Genomic DNA, 17,755 nt, shown 5'->3' with positions numbered 1-17,755 from the left:
AACATTATCTTCTGTGGGTCCTGCCACAAGTAGCATGAGAGAGCTCTCCTTACTGGCAGTGGTGGCCAGAGTTCTAAGACTTTTTTTTTTTTTTCTGTGCTGAAGGCTAGCCACAGCTCCACTTTGAGCTTTTTGTGGTTAATGGGAGATAAGAGCTTTACAGACTTTCCTTCCCAGGGCTGGCTTTGAACCACAGTCCTCAGACCTCAGCCTCCTCCGTGGCTAAGATTACAGGTATGAACTACTGGTGTCCAGCTGTAAGACTGTTAGACTGCAGTGTTTTTTTTACTAGATGTTTTGCCTAGTAGAAGGTATCAAAAATCTTATCTCTGCAAAGTATAATAAGGAATCAGATCTTCTCAGTACTCTCAGATTCAAGTCTGGTGGGAACTAGGTGTCTGGACTCCTCAAATAGGTAATTTTAATAATCCATTATGTCTGGTCAACAGTCTGAGACACACTGGACAACAACAAAAAGTAGACACATCTTGAACAGAGAATGTTGCTCAGTTATGAAGCACTTGTCTTTGCCTGCTCAAGACCCTAGGTTTGATTCCCTCCCCCCAATATTGCAAAAAAAAGAAGAGAGCATCATACCTATCCCAGTGTGCTATTCAGTGGTCTCTTTTATGGTTTACTAATCTGTTGGGAAAATAGTAGTTTGACTAGAAACATATACGTAGTATCTCAAAGGGGAAGAATTTTGAGATGTAAATATAGAAGCAAAATGGGGTGCTTATCTAGCAAATGTAGGTGGTCAGTAAATGCTTATACTCAGTAAAGGTATATATCTCTGGCTGAGAACTGTTACAGGTGCTTTAAGTTTCTCAGCTTTCAAGAACTCATGTACCACCAAGACCTGGTTCTTCTATTTCTCTTGACTCCTAATTTTTTAGTATTCTCCTCCTATTATCACTTCCCCAGACTCAAGGCTGCATAGCTTTTGAGCTAAGCATCAGATCCCTAACAGTTAGCTTTCTGGCTATTATGAATAGGTCCAGAATTGCTGCCCACTTCCTCCTATGAGAATGTGTTGTAATAGCTTTCTCTTTTCCCTTCACAGGCTTTGTGGACATGTGTGTGCAGCATATCCCTTCTCCAAAAGTGGGCGCCAAGCCAAAGATTGAGCACACTTATACTGGTGGTATAGACTCTGACCTTGGCGAGGCCATGAGTGACTGTGACCCTGATGTAAGGAAGTGTGATTCCCCAGCCGCCCTCCTATTCTAATTCTAATTCTTGAGAGATGTGATTTCTTTTCCATCCTTGCCTGCCCTTCCCTGTGACAAGAATCAGGCTAGATTTCAAAGCTTTATGTTGCCCGTACTAGTGATGTGACCATGGGGACATTGCTCATACTTTCCGAATCTCAAGGTTATGGTCTATAATATGAGGGTAGTATGTGAGTGATTGTTATAAGAATTAAAGCTGAGGGGCTGGGAAGGTGGCTCAGTGGTAAAGCGCTTGCCTTGTATGCCTGAGGCCCTGGGTTCGATTTCTCAGCACCACATAAGCAAAAAGAAAAAAAGCCAGAAGTGGTGCTGTGGCTCAAGTGGTAGAGCACTAGCCTTGAGCTGAAGAGCTGAGGGACAGCGCCCAGGCCCAGAGTTCAGAGTTCAGGCCCCACGACTGGATCCAAAAAAAAAAAAAAAGAATTAAAGCTGGGCCGGGCACTGGTGGCTCATGCCTGTAATCCTAGCTACTCAGGAGGCTGAGATCTGAGGATCATGGTTCAAAGCCAGCCTGGGCAGGAAAGTCTGTGAGACTCTTTATCTCCAATAAACCACTAGAAAACTGGAAGTGGTGCTGTGGCTCAAGTGGTAGAGCACTCGCCTTGAGCTGAAGAGCTGAGGGACAGTGCCCAGGCCGAGTTCAAGCCCCACGACTGGGGGGAAAAAAAAAGATTAAAGCCGGATACCAGTGGCTCACACCTATAATCCTAGCTACTCAGGAGGCTGAGATCTGAAGATCACAAGTCAAAGCCAGCGCAGGCAGGAAAATCCATGAGACTCTTAACTCCAATTAGCTACCAGGAAACCAGAAGTCGGGCTGTGGCTTGAGCACTAGCCTTGAGCTGAAGAGCTGAGAAACAGTGCCCAGGCCTAGAGTTCAAGCCCCTAGAGTTCAAGAAAGGAAGGAAGGAAGAAAGAGAGGGAGGGAGGGAAGGAAGGAAGGAAGGAGAGAAGAGAAAGGAGAAAAAGGAGAGAAAGAGAAAGAAAGGGATGATAACTGGCGGAGAGTAAAGATTCAGCCAATGGGAGCCCATTTTGTCAGTCTTGGTGTTGAAAAACCTTTTTCCAGGGCTGGGATATAGGCCTCACTACTAGGGTGAGGCCCAGGTTTAATCCCTAGGCACCCAAAAAACAAAAACAAATATCTTTCCCACCAATTAGTTAGGCAATCTAGTTTATCTTTATAAGCCTACAATAGGTTGAGAATTGTGAATTCTATTCTCAGGAAATTTAGGACAAGTAATCTTGCTTATTCCAATCTGCCATTCTAAACTGACACTCTCCCTCTGAAAAATAAAAAAAGCATTTTCTATGCTTGTGTTTCCTATTACCCCTAGTTACAGGGAGGGGATAAAGCATGGTTTGGAATTTTCCCAGACAACCACTACATAATCCTTTGTTGGGTTTCTCCTTATAGAGCTCATGTTGGGTTTCTCCTTATAGAGCTCATGTCATTGCCATCAAGGGAGGTGGAGATGGGTTCTTCCCCACAGAGTGCATGTGGTTGAAACTTCATTTTGTCCCCTCTTCCAGGGCCCTCTGATGTGCCATACTACTAAGATGTATAGTACAGATGATGGAGTTCAATTTCACGCTTTTGGCCGGGTGCTAAGTGGTACAATTCATGCTGGGCAGCCTGTCAAAGTGCTAGGGGAGAACTACACACTGGAGGATGAGGAAGACTCCCAAATTTGCACCGTGGGCCGTCTTTGGATCTCTGTGGCCAGGTACCAACAACCAGAATATTGGGCTTGGGCAAGGGTCATATGTTATCCACTGCCCTAGGACTGAATGTTTCAGGATAGAAAGGGGTGTTTCCTCCTTGGAAACATAGGAGTTGCCTGGCTCCACAGAGTGGGGATAAAATGTACCTCACAGCACATCTGTCAGCCTTTTTTTGTGGGGGGGGGGGGTCCAGTCGCGGGGCCTGAACTCTGGGCCTCTGGGCCTGGGCGCTGTCCCTCAGCTCTTTAGCTCAAGGCTAATGCTCTACCACTTGAGCCACAGCGCCACTTCTGGCTTTTTTCTTTTTTGCTTATGTGGTGCTGAGGAATTGAACCCAGGGCCTCATGCATACAAGGCAAGCACTCTACCACTGAGCCACCTTCCCAGCCCACATCTGTCAGCTTTTAAGGTTGTTTGAGCCAAAGGGCAGCTACTGTTGGCATAATGCCACCAGCCTTTCTTTCTTTTGGATGAAATTTCCTTTCCTTTAGAATGAAATTTTTTGGCAAGATTTCTACTTTTACTTATTTTAATCCTTTTTTCCACTTTTGTGTTCCTTAAGTTACGACCATCTTTCCCCCCCTCAAAAAAAAAAAAAAGAAATTGTTTCCCAACATCCTTTGTTTATTCTTTGACAAGACCATAGGCTTTTTTGTGTTGCTTGTAGCATCCTACTCTGCTGAATCAAATTTAGCTTGGACCTCTGAGCTACTTGTCAGTTTATGAGTTTGGCATCTCAGTTGACAAGCCAGAACGAAGGCAGTACTGTCCTTAATATGTATGCTCTGCTTCAGTGATGACTGGGAAAAATCAAAGGGCTTGGAAAATTGAGTGTCTTTTGCATTCCCTTAATATTTGACGTCTTGAACAAATTTTTTTTTTATCATGAGCTTCCAATTAAAATTAGATTTTTGAAGAATGAAAACACTTTTTAGTACTTGTCATGTATTTGTGGTTATATGATCATTATATCTCTCCAGGTAGAATGTATCTGTTTTGCTTACTTCTACTCCTGGCCCATAGCCTATACATTTTTATGAAATGTGCCTAAGTTCCATGGCTTTTTAATGAATGTTGCCCCAGGTACCACATTGAGGTGAACCGTGTTCCTGCTGGCAACTGGGTTCTGATTGAAGGTGTTGATCAGCCAATTGTGAAGACAGCAACCATAACTGAACCTAGAGGCAATGAGGAGGTAAGAGTTCTACAGAGGCCAGCTGGATGGGCTTAAGCTAGAGGGGCACAAGGAACCACAGTACCTGTGAGCAAACACAGTAGAACTTAAGGGCTCTGACCCAGAGTCACTGCCACTTCTTGGTTCCAGCCTGGACTCAGCCTCCCAGTTCTCATCCTCCTGCATTCTCCTCTGTTTAGTGCTAATGCTAGGGATAAGGAAGTGTTCTTTTTGTTTTCTTTCTTTTTGTCAGTTGTGGGGCTTGAACTCTGGGCCTGGGTGCTGTCCCTGAGCTCTTCAGCTCAAGTCTAGCGCTCTACTGCTTGAGCCACAGAGCCACTTCTGGTTTTCTGGTGGTTAATTGAAGATAAGAATCTCGCAGGCTTTCCTGCCCGGGCTGGCTTTGAACCGTGATCCTCAGATCTCAGCCTCCTGGTGGCATAAGCCACCAGTGCCTGGCTCCTTTTTGTTTTCTACTTCTCTTTTGTGGGGGATATAGGGAGGGGATAAATAGGGATTGGACTTGAGGCCTTGCATTCTAGCACCTGAGCCATGCTCTTAGCCTTTTTGTTTTTATTTTGTTGGGTTTTGTTTTGTTTCAGATAGAGTCCTAACTTTGCCTATCTGGCCCCAACTCAAAATTCCCCTGAATGTGCCTCCCAAGTAACTAGGATCATAAGCATATACCTCCTTGCCCGTTTCTACCTATCCTTTTCTGCCAAGACATCTGGGAATTAATAGCCTTTCAGATTGTCCCCAGAGCTTCTGGCTGAGAAACATCTCAACTTTAGCAGGTTCTCAGTCTGTTCTCTTTCTTTCTGGTACTGTGGCTTGAACTCAGTACCTTCTGCTTTGTCTCAGCTGGCATGTGCATAGCTCATACCATTTTTTTTTTTTTTGGCTGTGGGGCCTGAACTCTGGGCCTAGGCGCTGTCCCTCAGCTCTTCAGCTCAAGGCTAGCGCTCTCTCACTTGAGCCATAGCACCACTTCCAGCTTTTTCTACTTATTTGGTGCTGAGGAATCGAACCCAGGGCCTCATGCATGCAAGGCAAGCACTCTACCACTGAGCCACCTTACCAGACCCACAGCTCGTACTGTTACTTGAGATAGAGTGTCACAGGCTTTAGTCCCAGCTGGCTCTGAACTATAACCCTCCAATCTCAGCCCCTTGAGTAGCTAGGATTACAGACGCAAGCCCAGACTCAGTCCTTTCTTATTTCTGTACCCACTGCCTACTTTGCTAAGATGCCCTCGTTTCTCTTCATTTTGGATTTCAGGCTCAAATTTTCCGGCCTTTGAAGTTCAATACCACATCTGTTATCAAGATTGCTGTGGAGCCTGTCAACCCCTCAGAGCTGCCCAAGATGCTTGATGGTCTGCGCAAGGTCAACAAGAGCTATCCTTCCCTTACCACCAAGGTATGTCTGAGATCCTCAGTGACATCCATGCCCTGCTTACTCTGGCTGTTTTATTTATGCCATTTGACTCATCACATTCACCAGGTGGTCCTAACCTGTTGCCTTTGCAACTTATGTTAGAAACCATACACAAATGAGCATGAATATGTATGTTTCTCAAAAATGTCTTTAGGTATTTTCCTTGGGAAATACCCTTTGAATTGATTTTCCAGACAAGTAAATTAATCAAACTCGATACACTTTTGAGTCTGAGCAGCTGGCCAGGGCAAAAGGGTCAACTTATATGCATGATCATAGGGTAGGATCTTTCCCTAAAAGAATAAAATAAGAATGAAGACAATAATTTCATTCCCAGTAGCATTATGCTGAGTGGTCCTGATGTCTGAAGGACTAACTGGTTGGTACCCCCGCCTTCAGTGAGCCTTCTTGAAGAGGCTGGAACAGTCACTGTATGGAATATTGTGTTTCAGGTGGAAGAATCTGGTGAACATGTGATTCTGGGCACTGGGGAGCTCTACCTGGACTGTGTGATGCACGATCTGAGGAAGATGTACTCGGAGATAGACATCAAGGTAAAGTAAAGCCCTTTTTAGCCCCTGCCTGGGCAAGAGCCTGTCTCCTATCTTTAGAGGGATTTCATGAGCCAAATCTTAGATCCCCTGACTCTTAAAAGATAAAGGGAGTCCATGAGAAGAGATCTGTCTATGAAAAGCACTATCTGAGGCTGGGAAGTTGGCTCAGTGGTAGAGCGCTTGCCTTGCATGCATGAGGCCCTGGGTTTGATTCCTCAGCACCACGTAAGCAAAAAGAAAAAAGCTGGAAGTGGCGCTGTGGTTCATGTGGTAGAGCGCTAGCCTTAAGCTGAAGAGCTGAGAGACAGCGCCCAGGCCCAGAGGCCCAGAGTTCAGGCCCAACGACCGGACCCAAAAGAAAAAAGAAAATCACTATCTGTTGCTCCTTCTCAGGGAAGATTTTAGAGACCTGGTTGCCTGTCACTGAGTTTTTCTGTGTCCTATATTTAAAGTCAAGGCTTTCAAGACAAGAGGTTTTAAGGAGAATCTCCCCTGAGCTGGCTTTTCTGGGTTTATGTCCAGGAGATTGGCCTCCAACTCTCAATCAAGGCAAACATTTTCTCCAAAGCCCTGTGCTACTGGGGCAGGTGCCATCAATATACCTCTTAGATGCCTCTGCTGGTATCCCCAAGGGACATGGCTTTTCTGGCCCGCAGACCAACCAGGAGCATCATAAGCTGGGAATGGAGCTGGCACTCACCAGTAGGTCTCCAACAGTGGCTTCCTCAGACCCCCAGGAGTTGTCAGTAAATGGCAGTGAACAACCAAACAGATGTTAGAAGCTATCTTGGAAGACCATAACTAAAGCCCCACTTTGATCCCCCACTAACTCATATCTTAGGAGTAGAATATCTTTTAGTACGCCAGATTTTACCAGACTATTTAATAGTGGTATATGGAAAGCTTTTTAACTTGTTCTTGTACCTGTCACTCAATACTGGTTATAGCAGAGGGGGCTCACAGAGAAGTTAGAACTTCCAGCAAAATTAACTTTGCCACAATTTCTTTCATTTCCCAGGTGGCTGACCCAGTTGTCACATTTTGTGAGACAGTGGTGGAAACATCCTCCCTCAAGTGCTTTGCTGAAACACCCAATAAGAAGTAAGCTATGGGGACTGGGAAGGTGGCTTGGTGATAGAGTGCTTGCCTTGCACCCATGAGGCCCTGGGTTCAATTCCTCAGCACCACATAAGCAGAAAAAGCCGGAAGTGGCACTGTGGCTCAAATGGTAGAATGCTAGCTGTAGAGCTGAGGGACAGAGCACAGGCCCAGAGTTCAGGCCTCACAACCAACCAAAAAAAAAAAAAAAGAAGAAAGCTAGGGCTGGGAATGTGGTTTAGTGGTAGAGTGCTTGCCTAGCATGAAGCCCTAGGTTTGATTATTCAGTACTACATGAACAGAAAAGACCAGAAGTGGCACTGTGTCTCAGATGGTAGAGCACAGAGAGACTCAGGGACAGACCCCAGGTCTTGAGTTCAAGCTCCAGGACCAGCAAAAACAAAAAAAGGTAAATTGAATACTGCGTGTTGGTGTCCACCAGTCATCCCAGCATGGAGAGGGTGAAGCAGGAGGGTTGAGTTTGCAGATAATCCAGGTGCTGGTGGCTCATGTCTATAATACTAGCTATTCAGGAGGCTGAGCATCCTGGTTCAAAGCCAGCCCAGGCAGGAAAGTACATGAGACTCCTACCGGTATTAATCACAAAAAAAGCCAGAAGTGGAGCTGTGACTCAAGTTATGCAGTGGCCTTGAGCAAAAAAGCTCAGGGACAGTGCCCAGGCCCTGAGTTCAAGCCTTAGTACTGACAGGTATGAGAAAGAGGGTGTGTTTGGGGACAGTGTGGGCTACTTACCCAAACCATGTTGCCAAAAAACAACAAGTAAGCTGGGAACTCAATGTCCCTGGCCCTGACAGCCTCCCTCCTGTATTTAACAAAGTTCTACCCCAGCCAAAGCACTGTAAAATTAGAGACTAGGGATTGGAGTGGGGTACTTAGAGTACTTGAATTTACCCCAGCTCCTTGTCCCTTCACTGTGCTGTGAAATCCTTTGACTTAGATGCTCCTAAGAGAAGTTTCGTAATTGCTACTTCTCTATGTCATATCATAATTTTAAAATTTTGCCTAGTCCTTTGATTTTTGCAATGTTAGCCATGGAACCCTACACCTTACATACTAAGCACATGCTTTTTTTTTTTTTTTTCCTGTCAGTACTGGGGCTTCAAATCAGGGCCTATTGTTTTTGCTCTGCTTTTATGCTCTCAGCTGACACTTGAGCCATACCTTCACTTCTAGCTTTTGCTGGTTAATTGGAAATATAAATCTATGTATTTCTCTGCTTGTACTGGCTTCAAAACTTGATTCTCACTGGGTGCCAGTGGCTCATGCCTGTAATTTTAGTTACTCAGGAAGCTGAGATTTGAGGATCGTGGTTCAAAACCAGTCTGGGCAGGAAAGCCCATGAGACTCGTACCTCCAAGTGGCTCAGTGGCTCAATTGGTAGACTGCTTACCCTGAACTGAAGAGCTAAAGGACAATGCCGCAGCCCAGAGTTCAAGCCCCGTGACTGGCCAAATAAACCTTGATTCTCATATCTCTGAGTAGGTTTATAAGTGTGAGCCACTGGTACCCAGCTTACTGTCTGCTTTGTTACCATTTTCTTAGAAATGTCCCCTATAAGTTTTTTGAACCCTCCTTATTGCCCATGTCCTTTCTCACCAGGAATAAGATCACCATGATTGCTGAACCTCTTGAGAAGGGTCTTGCTGAAGATATAGAAAATGAGGTGGTCCAGATCACCTGGAACAGGTAGGGATGCAGCTGTACCTCCCAGAGCTGATGACACAGCTTACCTGCCTGGTTTCTAACATCACATATTCTTTGGGGAAGGTGTACCTCCTTTGCTATTGTCCTGGACCCAGTGTGTCGGTGCAAGACTGTCCCCTAAAAAGGCAGGCTCCAGGGGCTGGGAAGGTGGCTCAGTGGTAGAGTGCTTGCCTTGCATGCATGAGGCCCTGGGTTTGATTCCTCAGCACCACATAAGCAGAAAAAGCCGGAAGTAGCACTATGGCTCAAATGGTAGAGCGCTAGCCTTGAGTTGAAGAGCTGAGGGACAGAGCCAGGCCCCATGACAAAAAAAGGGGGGGACAGGGGAGGCTCCATTGCTTTAGAAATCAGCAGCATAGAGCTTTCCACATTCTCCTTCTCTCCTTAGGAAGAAGCTGGGAGAGTTCTTCCAGACCAAGTATGACTGGGATCTGCTGGCTGCCCGTTCTATCTGGGCTTTTGGCCCTGATGCCACAGGCCCCAACATCCTGGTAGATGATACCCTGCCCTCAGAGGTACTGCAGACCCCATAGGAACTGCATGACAATCTGTAAGCTTCTCAGTAGAAGTGCAAAGTGTTATTTCCAAAGGGCATTTGTGACCCCTGATGAAGAAGTGTGTGCTGTCACAGTTGTTCCTCTGTTCTTCTTCTCCCTCTAAATTCATTGGCTATTGCCAGGGGACTGCTAAGGAGCCCTTATGTTTCTGTGCAGGTGGACAAGGCTCTTCTTGGTTCAGTGAAGGACAGCATCGTTCAAGGTTTCCAGTGGGGAACCAGGGAGGGGCCCCTATGTGATGAGTGTAAGTCTGCAAGTACTTCCTGCGTCTGTCCCCAAAACCCTCACACCTGGCCATCTGGGGTGGGCTCTTCATGTATGGGACCTAGCAGCAAAAACAACTTGAAGTATATTGAACCATCCTGAGCCATCCTTTCCTCCTCTCCTGGATTCAGTATTTGGTATATCCTAGAAATGAACTCATTTCTAGACTGACATTACTCCTTATTCTTGAAGGATCTATCTTTTGATGTGCTAGACTGACATTACTCCTTATTCTTGAAGGATCTATCTTTTGATGTGTTAAGAGGAGTTGTCCAAAAGATAAGAGGCTGGAGATATTATTCAAATGATAAAGCACTTACCTACTATACACAAGGCCCTGAGTTTAATTTGGGAAGAGAGGGAGGGAGATAAGTAATTAGAGTGGTTAATTGACCCCACACCTACAGTGGGAAAGTTGTGAATGTCCAAGCATGGCCTGAAGCAAACACTATGTGCTTTACTGTTGACCTCTTTGCTACAGGCCCTGCTGATTGTGATATTTGTCCTATATCTTTTATGGCTGAGATGGGGCAAGATGCTCTGGCCCCAGGACTAGCCCTAGAACTACGTGCAACTGTCCCCATCTCCTTTTCAGTGATTCGAAATGTCAAGTTTAAGATCCTGGATGCAGTGGTTGCCCAAGAGCCCCTGCACCGAGGTGGGGGCCAGATCATCCCCACAGCCAGGAGAGTCGTCTACTCTGCCTTCCTCATGGTAAGAGAGAAGGATTGTAGGGGACCGTCCTCCTTGGTTGAGGAGAACCCGGCTTTGGGGACCTAAGGAATCTTAATCCTCAGCCTAAGCCCTTCTTGCTCTGTGCAGGCCACCCCTCGTCTGATGGAGCCTTACTACTTTGTAGAGGTTCAGGCCCCTGCAGATTGTGTGTCAGCTGTTTACACTGTCCTGGCCAGACGCAGGTAAGCAGCTCATCATGTTAGAGAAGAGTGCTGAGAGGAAGAGCAGAACACCAAACCCCTCAGCTCTACAGGAGAGAAAAGCTGAACCTCCTCACTTCTCCACTCAGAAACCCAGTGAGCTAATTTCCCAGAACAAAGCAGTAAATGAGGCATTCCCCAGCTTACTATAGATGAGAATATATGATTTTTCTGAGCTGGGTGCTGGTGGTTCATGCCTGTACTCCTAGCTACTCAAGAATCTGAGACTTGAGGATCGAAGTTCAAAGCCAGCCTGGGCAGTAAAGTCTATAACTCTTATCTCCAATTAGTCACCAAAAAAGATGGAGGTAGAGTTGTGGCTCAGTGGTAGAGCATTAGCCTTGATCCCAAAAGCTCAGGAACAGTGCCCAGTCCCTGAGTTCAAGCCCCAGGACTAGCTGAACAAAAGGGCAGATTGGTCAGGAACCAGTGGCTCAGGCCTGTAATCCTAGCTACTCAAGAAGCTGAGATCTGGGGCTGGGAAGGTGGCTTAGTGGTAGAATGCTTGCCTCGCATGCATGAGGCCCTGGGTTCGATTCCTCAGCACCATATAAGCAAAAAAAGCTGGTAGTGGCACTGTGGCTCAAGTGATAGAGCGCTAGCCTTGAGCTGAAGAGCTGAGAGACAGTGCCCAGGCCCAGAGTTCAGGCCCCACGACTGACTAAAAAAAAAAGAAGCAGCAGCAGCTGAGATCTAAGGATTACAGTTCAAAGCCAGTCTAGGCAGGAAAATCTATGAGACTCTCCAATTTAAAAACTACCCAAAAAAAAAAAAAAAAAGCCAGAAGTAAACCAGGCACCAGTGGCTTACACCTATAATCCTAGCTACTCAGAAGGCTGAGCTCTAAGGATCGCAGTTCAAAGCCAGCTGGAGCAGGAAAATCTGTGAGACTTATCTCCATTAACCACCAGAAAAAAATAAAAAAATGGAAGTGGTGCTGTGGCTCAAAGTGGTAGAGCACTCACCTTGAGCTGAAGAGCTGAGGGACAGCACTCAGGCCCAGAGTTCAGGCCCCACAACAGACCAAACAACAACAAAAAAAAGCCAGAAGTGAAGCTGTTGCTGAAGTGGTAGAGTGCCAGCCTTGAGCATAAGGTAAAAGAAGCTTGGGAACAGCACTCAGGCCCTGAGTTCAAACTCTAGGACCAGCACAAAAAAAAAAAAAAAAGCAGATTGCTTCATTGCTTTTGACTTACGTGTAACTGTGGATTCTGCCTTTCTTTTTCTGTCTTAGGGGGCACGTAACTCAGGATGCACCCATCCCAGGCTCCCCTCTCTACACTATCAAAGCTTTCATCCCAGCCATCGACTCTTTTGGCTTTGAGACTGATCTGCGGACTCACACCCAAGGACAGGCGTTTTCCTTGTCTGTCTTCCATCATTGGCAGGTGAGAATACAGGGCAGGCTGGCCAGCTTGCTCTCGCACTTTTACAAAGCTCAACCCCTCTGGCCTGCTCCTCCTCTAAATCCCAAGTGAGATACCTGACTAGAGAAGAGGCTTGCTTCTGGTCAGGACTTTCTATGGAGTCTGCTTGGATCATCAGAAACCCCTCTTATTTTCAGATTGTACCTGGTGATCCTCTGGACAAGAGCATTGTCATCCGCCCCTTAGAGCCACAGCCAGCTCCTCATCTTGCCCGGGAATTCATGATCAAAACTCGTCGGAGGAAAGTATGTATCCCTCAAACCCATTGTCCCCCCACAACTCCAGGTCTCTGAGCCCAGGTCTCTGAATCCTTTTGGATTCTTCTCCTAAGTGCCTATAAACTGAAAAGCATTCACTGCACAGCAAGGAAAAATATGAGCTGTTCATCCTCAGGCAATTAGAACTATAGCCCAAAGGAAATAGGGCAGTGACAACAACCTAAAGACAGCTTGTAGCCAGGCACTAATGGCTCACTTCTGTAATCCTAGCTATTCAGGAGGCTGATATCTGAGGATCGTGGTTCAAAACCAGCCTAGGCAGGAAAGTGCATGAGACTCTTATCTCCAATTAATCAGCAGAAAACGAAGTGGCACTGTAGCTCAAAGTGGTAGAGCTCTAGCCTTGAACAAAAGCCTAGGCCCTGAGTTCAAGCCCCACAACTTACAAAAAAAAAAAAAAAAAAAGCTGGGTGCTGGTGGCTCACACTTGTAATCCTAGCTACTCTGGAGACTAAGATCTGAGGATCGCGGTTCAAAGCCAGCCCAGACAGGAAAGCCTGTGAGACTCTCATCTCCAATTAACCACCAGAAAACCAGAAATGGCATTGTGGTTCAAGTGGTAGAGTGCTGGCCTTGTGCTGAAGAGCTGAGGGACAGCACCCAGACCCAGGGTTCAAGACCCGTGACCGATCAAAAAAAAAAACAAAAACCTTCTAGAACAGCCCATTCTTCCTCCCCCCACCCCAGACAGGTCTTGGACAGTGCACAGCTCAGTTAGCTGCTGCATGAGCTTGGTCTTACATTTGTCCCATTCTCTACAGGGCCTGAGTGAAGATGTGAGCATCAGCAAGTTCTTTGATGATCCTATGTTGCTGGAGCTTGCCAAACAGGATGTTGTACTCAATTACCCCATGTGAGTGCAGTGTCTGCTCCCTGTGGTGGGCCGCAGGTCCTGGACTTGAAGCAGAGATCTGTGCCATTTGACCTTCATGTCAGAGTGTCTGGGAACTGCTGTGGCCATCTGGAATAACCCACAAACCACCAACCCAGAGTCCCAGTAAGGAAGGGGCACTTGGCCTCCTGCTAACTTCTGTGGCCTCTGCCTGGCTCCATTCCTGAAGAACAGAGAGAAACTTGGGCCTCGGGAAAGAGAAGGGAAAGAAAATGTTTAACCTCAAAGGGCCCCATTGTCAGGATTTACATGGAATTTTATTTTTTACAAATTCAACCTAACTATGGTTTGTAAGTGAACAGAGCATTTTGACCTCTGTCTTGCTTGGCCTGCTTCTTTTATCTAACCGGCTCTTCTCTAGTCCTAATGCTTACATTCTGGATATGTGATCTCCCATGAGGCATCACCGGCCTGTGCTCCCAGCTGTAACCTCCTTCCTGCCTAAGTCTCCAGGGAAGCAGTCTGTGGTGGGAGGAAAGCCTGCCGCCTGCCTCTGGTTCTGTGTTCCCGTGAGCCTCAAGGCCCTGCCCCCAATCTTCCACTCCACTCCAGGCTGCTTCCATATGTGGTCTTGAAGTAGCATGGGAGTTGTTGAGATTCTGTGATCCAAAGCCTCCTGGCCTCCTTACCTCCTCAGGAGACTACCACTTCTGTGTGTCTCCCTGGCTGAGTTGGGGTCAGAGCCCTTTGGTTTCCCGCCTTTGCACTGGGTTCTCCTACAACCACCACCATTCCCTTTCTCTACTCTCTGCAGGTGAAGAAAACAGTTGGCTTTCCACAATACTACTTTATTAGGTACATCAGAGACTGATGCAAGGTATGGGCTGTTCTGCCCACTCAGGTTTCCTACTTCTCTCCAGAGTCCTGTGCCATCCTCTTGCTGAAATCTCTGTACATTGTGTATACAGCACCTGTGCAAGGGAGGAAGAGAGTTGCCTCTTGGCATCCAGTCCCCACACTTGTCCTCTGGCTCTCCCAGATGTCCCAGTGGTTCTTTTAGCCATTCCCTTGAGTCTAGCTTCCCTGTTTGGCTTTCTGTTCCAGTTTCCCAACAGCTACTCTAAGCATCCAACCATATAGCTTTGGGAACATCCCATCTGACAGCTCACAAAGCACTCTGACATACCTTCTGTAAGAAACCTCAAAGTGACCAATCCAAGGCTAGTTACTGTCATGTTATACTGATGTCTAGTGGTGTTAAAGCTAGCAATTATATGCTCTGGGATTTTTCTCACTGCTATAGCAAACTCATGAAACAGACTGCACCCTGTATCAGTCAGAAACAGGGAACCCTGAGAAAGTCTCAGGAGCTCTTGTGAGCTCTTGAGCTCTATGATGAAGAGCCCAGGCTTTCTCTGTTCTGCCTTGATTCTTCTGTGGCCTCACCAAGTTGCTTACCCAGCATGATCGCACCCACAGCACAGGCTTGTGCTGCCACTCTGGTGTGAATCAGGTGTATGGACATCTTGGTAGAACCTCGAGCCTTCAGCCGGTAAATCCCATATGCTGCCACCACCAGGAAACCTCCTAAGCCTAAGGGCAGAAAATGTGATCCTTGGGCCTTGTCCTCCAAGCCCAGGGCTCTCCTGATGAGATCATCTCACTAGGCTAGGCAGGCAGGACCCTTGATTGAACAACTGTTTTCATGGGAATGGAGGTAGGAGTAGTGGTAGGGGACTCATTAGAATGTTGAGTTGTGGCCCCACAATGGCATTTCAAATTGGTTGTGTCCCTCTCTTGATGCCCTTGCCTCCTAAAAAAATAAAACATCATGGGGGCTGGGAAGGTAGCTCAGTGGTAGAGCGCTTGCCTTGCATGCATGAGGCCCTGGGTTCGCTTCCTCAGCACCAGATAAGCAAAAAGAAAAAAAAAAGCCGGAAGTGGTGCTGTGGCTCAAGTGGTAGAGCGCTAGCCTTGAGCTGAAAAGCTGAGGGACAGCACCCAGGCCCAGAGTTCAGGCCCCATGACCGGGCCCAAAAAAAATAAAAAAATTAAAAAATAAAACATCATGGTCTGGGAGTGTGGCTCAAATGGTAGAGCCCCAGCCCAACAAGTTCAAGATCCTGAGTTCAAACCCCAGACTTCCTCCACCTCAAACTGTTTTGTTTTTTTAATCTGAGACCTGAACTCAAACTCAGTATCTGATGCTGTCATTGGCTGGTGTTCTGCCACCTGAGCCATGCCTCCAACCCCATCGACCTCAACTCTTGGGTCCTCCTCCAACCACTGCTGGCTCCTACCTCCCAGAACAAATCCTTAAGCCCTGAGAGGTCCATAATTCAAAGTCTCCAGTGGCACCAGTGGCTTACCTATAATCCCAGCAACTCAGGAGGCTGAGCTCTGAGGACTGCAGTTTGAAGCCAGCTAGGGCAGAAAAGCCCCCAAGAGACTCCAATTAACCACTCAAAAAACGGAAGTGGCATTATGGCTCAAAGTGATAGAGCACTAGAGATTGGTGATGGTGCCTAGGCCCTGAATTCAAGCCCCACAACCCACAAAACAAAAACAAAGTCTCCATCCTGAGGCTAGTGTTGGTGCCGTTTGCCTGTGTCCCCATGCACTCAGTTGACTGGCACCTCCTATCTTACTCTAATTGTAGCAGTTTCTTGTGTAGCAGACAGACCACATAAGCTCTGCTGTCCCTATATCATTCACCTTCAGAAAAAAAGATGAGATATGATTGCTCTGAGAGAAGGCCTACTTCCATTCTTTTCCCCCACTTACCTATGGGCACCAGAGGAGACTCCCTGGTCTTCCTTAGGAACTTCTCAGACACTGTGTCCTCACCGTCAGATGGCTCCCACCAGCTTTTGTTAGACATGATCCTAGACCTGGACGTTTGCCCCTGGAGCTCCTAGACTTCAGCCAAGTCCTAGAAGGAGATACCTCAGAGTAATAATTCCTAGTTCTCTTCCACCTGGAGTGAAAAGGTGTTACCTGCTAGTATCCTTCTGTGCCTAGCCCAGCCTCCACTTGCAAAATTGCTTCTTCAGGTAGCCTGTCTCAGGGGTGTGGGACACTCGTAGCCACTTTCTCCATGTCTTTCTTAACATCTGCCTCTTTCCCAGTTCATTTTTATTTTACTGATTTCTGCTTCCCCGTCCTCTGCATCCCTATGGGTGTGATCCTTCTGCCAAGAAAAACAGCTGGGAAAATCCAGTGATTGGAAAGCAACAGTCTTTGAATCTTAGAGGCCCCCTCTAGTCTTGGGTCTGTGACAGTTGCTCCTGAGGGATCTACTGAGCAAAATCTGGTAGCAGGGATCCAGAACCATCCAGTTAACAGCACCAATTACCCAACCATCAGAGGCAGATTGATGTGTTGGGACATTAAATTCCGATAGAATTTAGCATACTTTGCACATTAATACTAAGTGAACAATTCTGGTCCCTGAACTGTTCCCACTACCTTTATCCCTGGACTGAGAACCCCTGTTGCTCCACCTGCCACTCCCTGTAAATATCTGCTCTGGTCACTAACTAGCCCTGGGTCCTTAGAGCAGGGGTTCCACCAATAGAATGCCTGATTCTCCATCCCATCACCTGCTCAAGTCAACTTCTTTTCTGGGTCTCCCCTCCTATTCAGGTAGAACAAGGACTGGTGGCCTGGTCCTGGACATGCCGTTACTTACCCTCAGAGAGAGATGGCTAGAAGGTGGAACTTGGGCACCCAGGCCAAGGCTCAGCATCTGCTGTTTTTAATCAGCTGAAAGTTGATGTTGGAGCTTCCACTATGAGGTCAAGAAATCAGTGACTGGCTTTATGGGACTTTGAAGTCAGGGAAGAGGGGAGGAGATAGAACAGAGCATCAGTCTTAATCCCCCATCTGCTGAGCTCCAGGCACTGGAAAGTTGTTAGGCCAGATGGAGGAGAGCCCTTAAATGATAGGATTTTGTTCCCACGGACATACATAGCTGAAAATGAGAACTATGATTTGAAGAACTGAGATTGAGAAGAGATCCTGGGTTTTCTCCCAAGCGACACTGTCTCAGATGCTCTTAGGAAACATACGGAATGTAAGTAAAATATCCCAGTTGTGGGAGAGAGGTTCTATTGTCTTGATTTCCATCCCTTCAAGTATGCTTGATTAAGGAGATTTGTTCAGGAGTTTGAAATAGCTGGGGCTTCCCTCTTGTCTACAGAGCCCTTATGTGCTACTTGTGATGAGATGCCTCTCTCCAGTTTCAAAAATGAAAATGACTGGCATTAGCACCTATCTCTACTAAATAACTGTTTCAGACTTCTCAAATGGAAAAAATTTCAAAGAGGCTAAATGACCCACGAAGATACACAACTGCTGGGTGCCAGTGCCTCACAGCTGTACTGGTAGCTACTTGGGAGGCAGAGATCTGAGGATCACAGTTCAAAGCCATCCTGGGGGCTGGGAAGATGATTCAGCGGTAGAGTGCTTGCCTCACATGAGGCCCTGGGTTCAATTCCTCAGCACCACATAAACAG

The 17,755-nt window shown here is 46.8% G+C and overlaps 2 protein-coding genes across 3 annotated transcripts in view; one reads left to right on the top strand and one right to left on the bottom strand.

Annotated features, from left to right (window-relative positions):
- Eftud2 (elongation factor Tu GTP binding domain containing 2) overlaps positions 1-13,616 on the top strand; it is a 44,154-nt gene extending 30,538 nt beyond the window's left edge. For both annotated transcript variants that reach the window (XM_042672965.1, XM_042672956.1), the window contains exons 15-28: positions 1,064-1,191; positions 2,766-2,959; positions 4,041-4,152; positions 5,410-5,550; positions 6,021-6,122; positions 7,141-7,223; positions 8,841-8,927; positions 9,334-9,460; positions 9,659-9,746; positions 10,362-10,480; positions 10,589-10,683; positions 11,936-12,089; positions 12,266-12,373; positions 13,168-13,616. In XM_042672965.1, coding sequence (XP_042528899.1) covers positions 1,064-1,191; positions 2,766-2,959; positions 4,041-4,152; positions 5,410-5,550; positions 6,021-6,122; positions 7,141-7,223; positions 8,841-8,927; positions 9,334-9,460; positions 9,659-9,746; positions 10,362-10,480; positions 10,589-10,683; positions 11,936-12,089; positions 12,266-12,373; positions 13,168-13,263 — 1,634 coding nt within the window. In that variant the 3' untranslated portion in view covers positions 13,264-13,616. The remainder of the gene's footprint in view (positions 1-1,063; positions 1,192-2,765; positions 2,960-4,040; positions 4,153-5,409; positions 5,551-6,020; positions 6,123-7,140; positions 7,224-8,840; positions 8,928-9,333; positions 9,461-9,658; positions 9,747-10,361; positions 10,481-10,588; positions 10,684-11,935; positions 12,090-12,265; positions 12,374-13,167) is intronic.
- Positions 13,617-13,693: 77 nt separating this feature from the next.
- Higd1b (HIG1 hypoxia inducible domain family member 1B) lies at positions 13,694-16,740 on the bottom strand. Its single transcript, XM_042673011.1, has 3 exons — positions 16,023-16,740; positions 14,697-14,831; positions 13,694-14,209 (listed from the first exon to the last, which is right to left on the bottom strand). The coding sequence occupies exons 1-3, from the start codon at positions 16,117-16,119 to the stop codon at positions 14,145-14,147; spliced, it is 297 nt and encodes a 98-aa protein (XP_042528945.1). The 5' UTR covers positions 16,120-16,740; the 3' UTR covers positions 13,694-14,144.
- Between the last annotated feature and the right edge of the window lie 1,015 nt (positions 16,741-17,755).

Source organism: Dipodomys spectabilis, unplaced genomic scaffold, assembly GCF_019054845.1.
Source record: "Dipodomys spectabilis isolate Male_0828 unplaced genomic scaffold, ASM1905484v1 ptg000018l, whole genome shotgun sequence".
Lineage (NCBI taxonomy): Eukaryota > Metazoa > Chordata > Mammalia > Rodentia > Heteromyidae > Dipodomys > Dipodomys spectabilis.
This window is presented reverse-complemented; position numbering and strand designations above follow the sequence as displayed.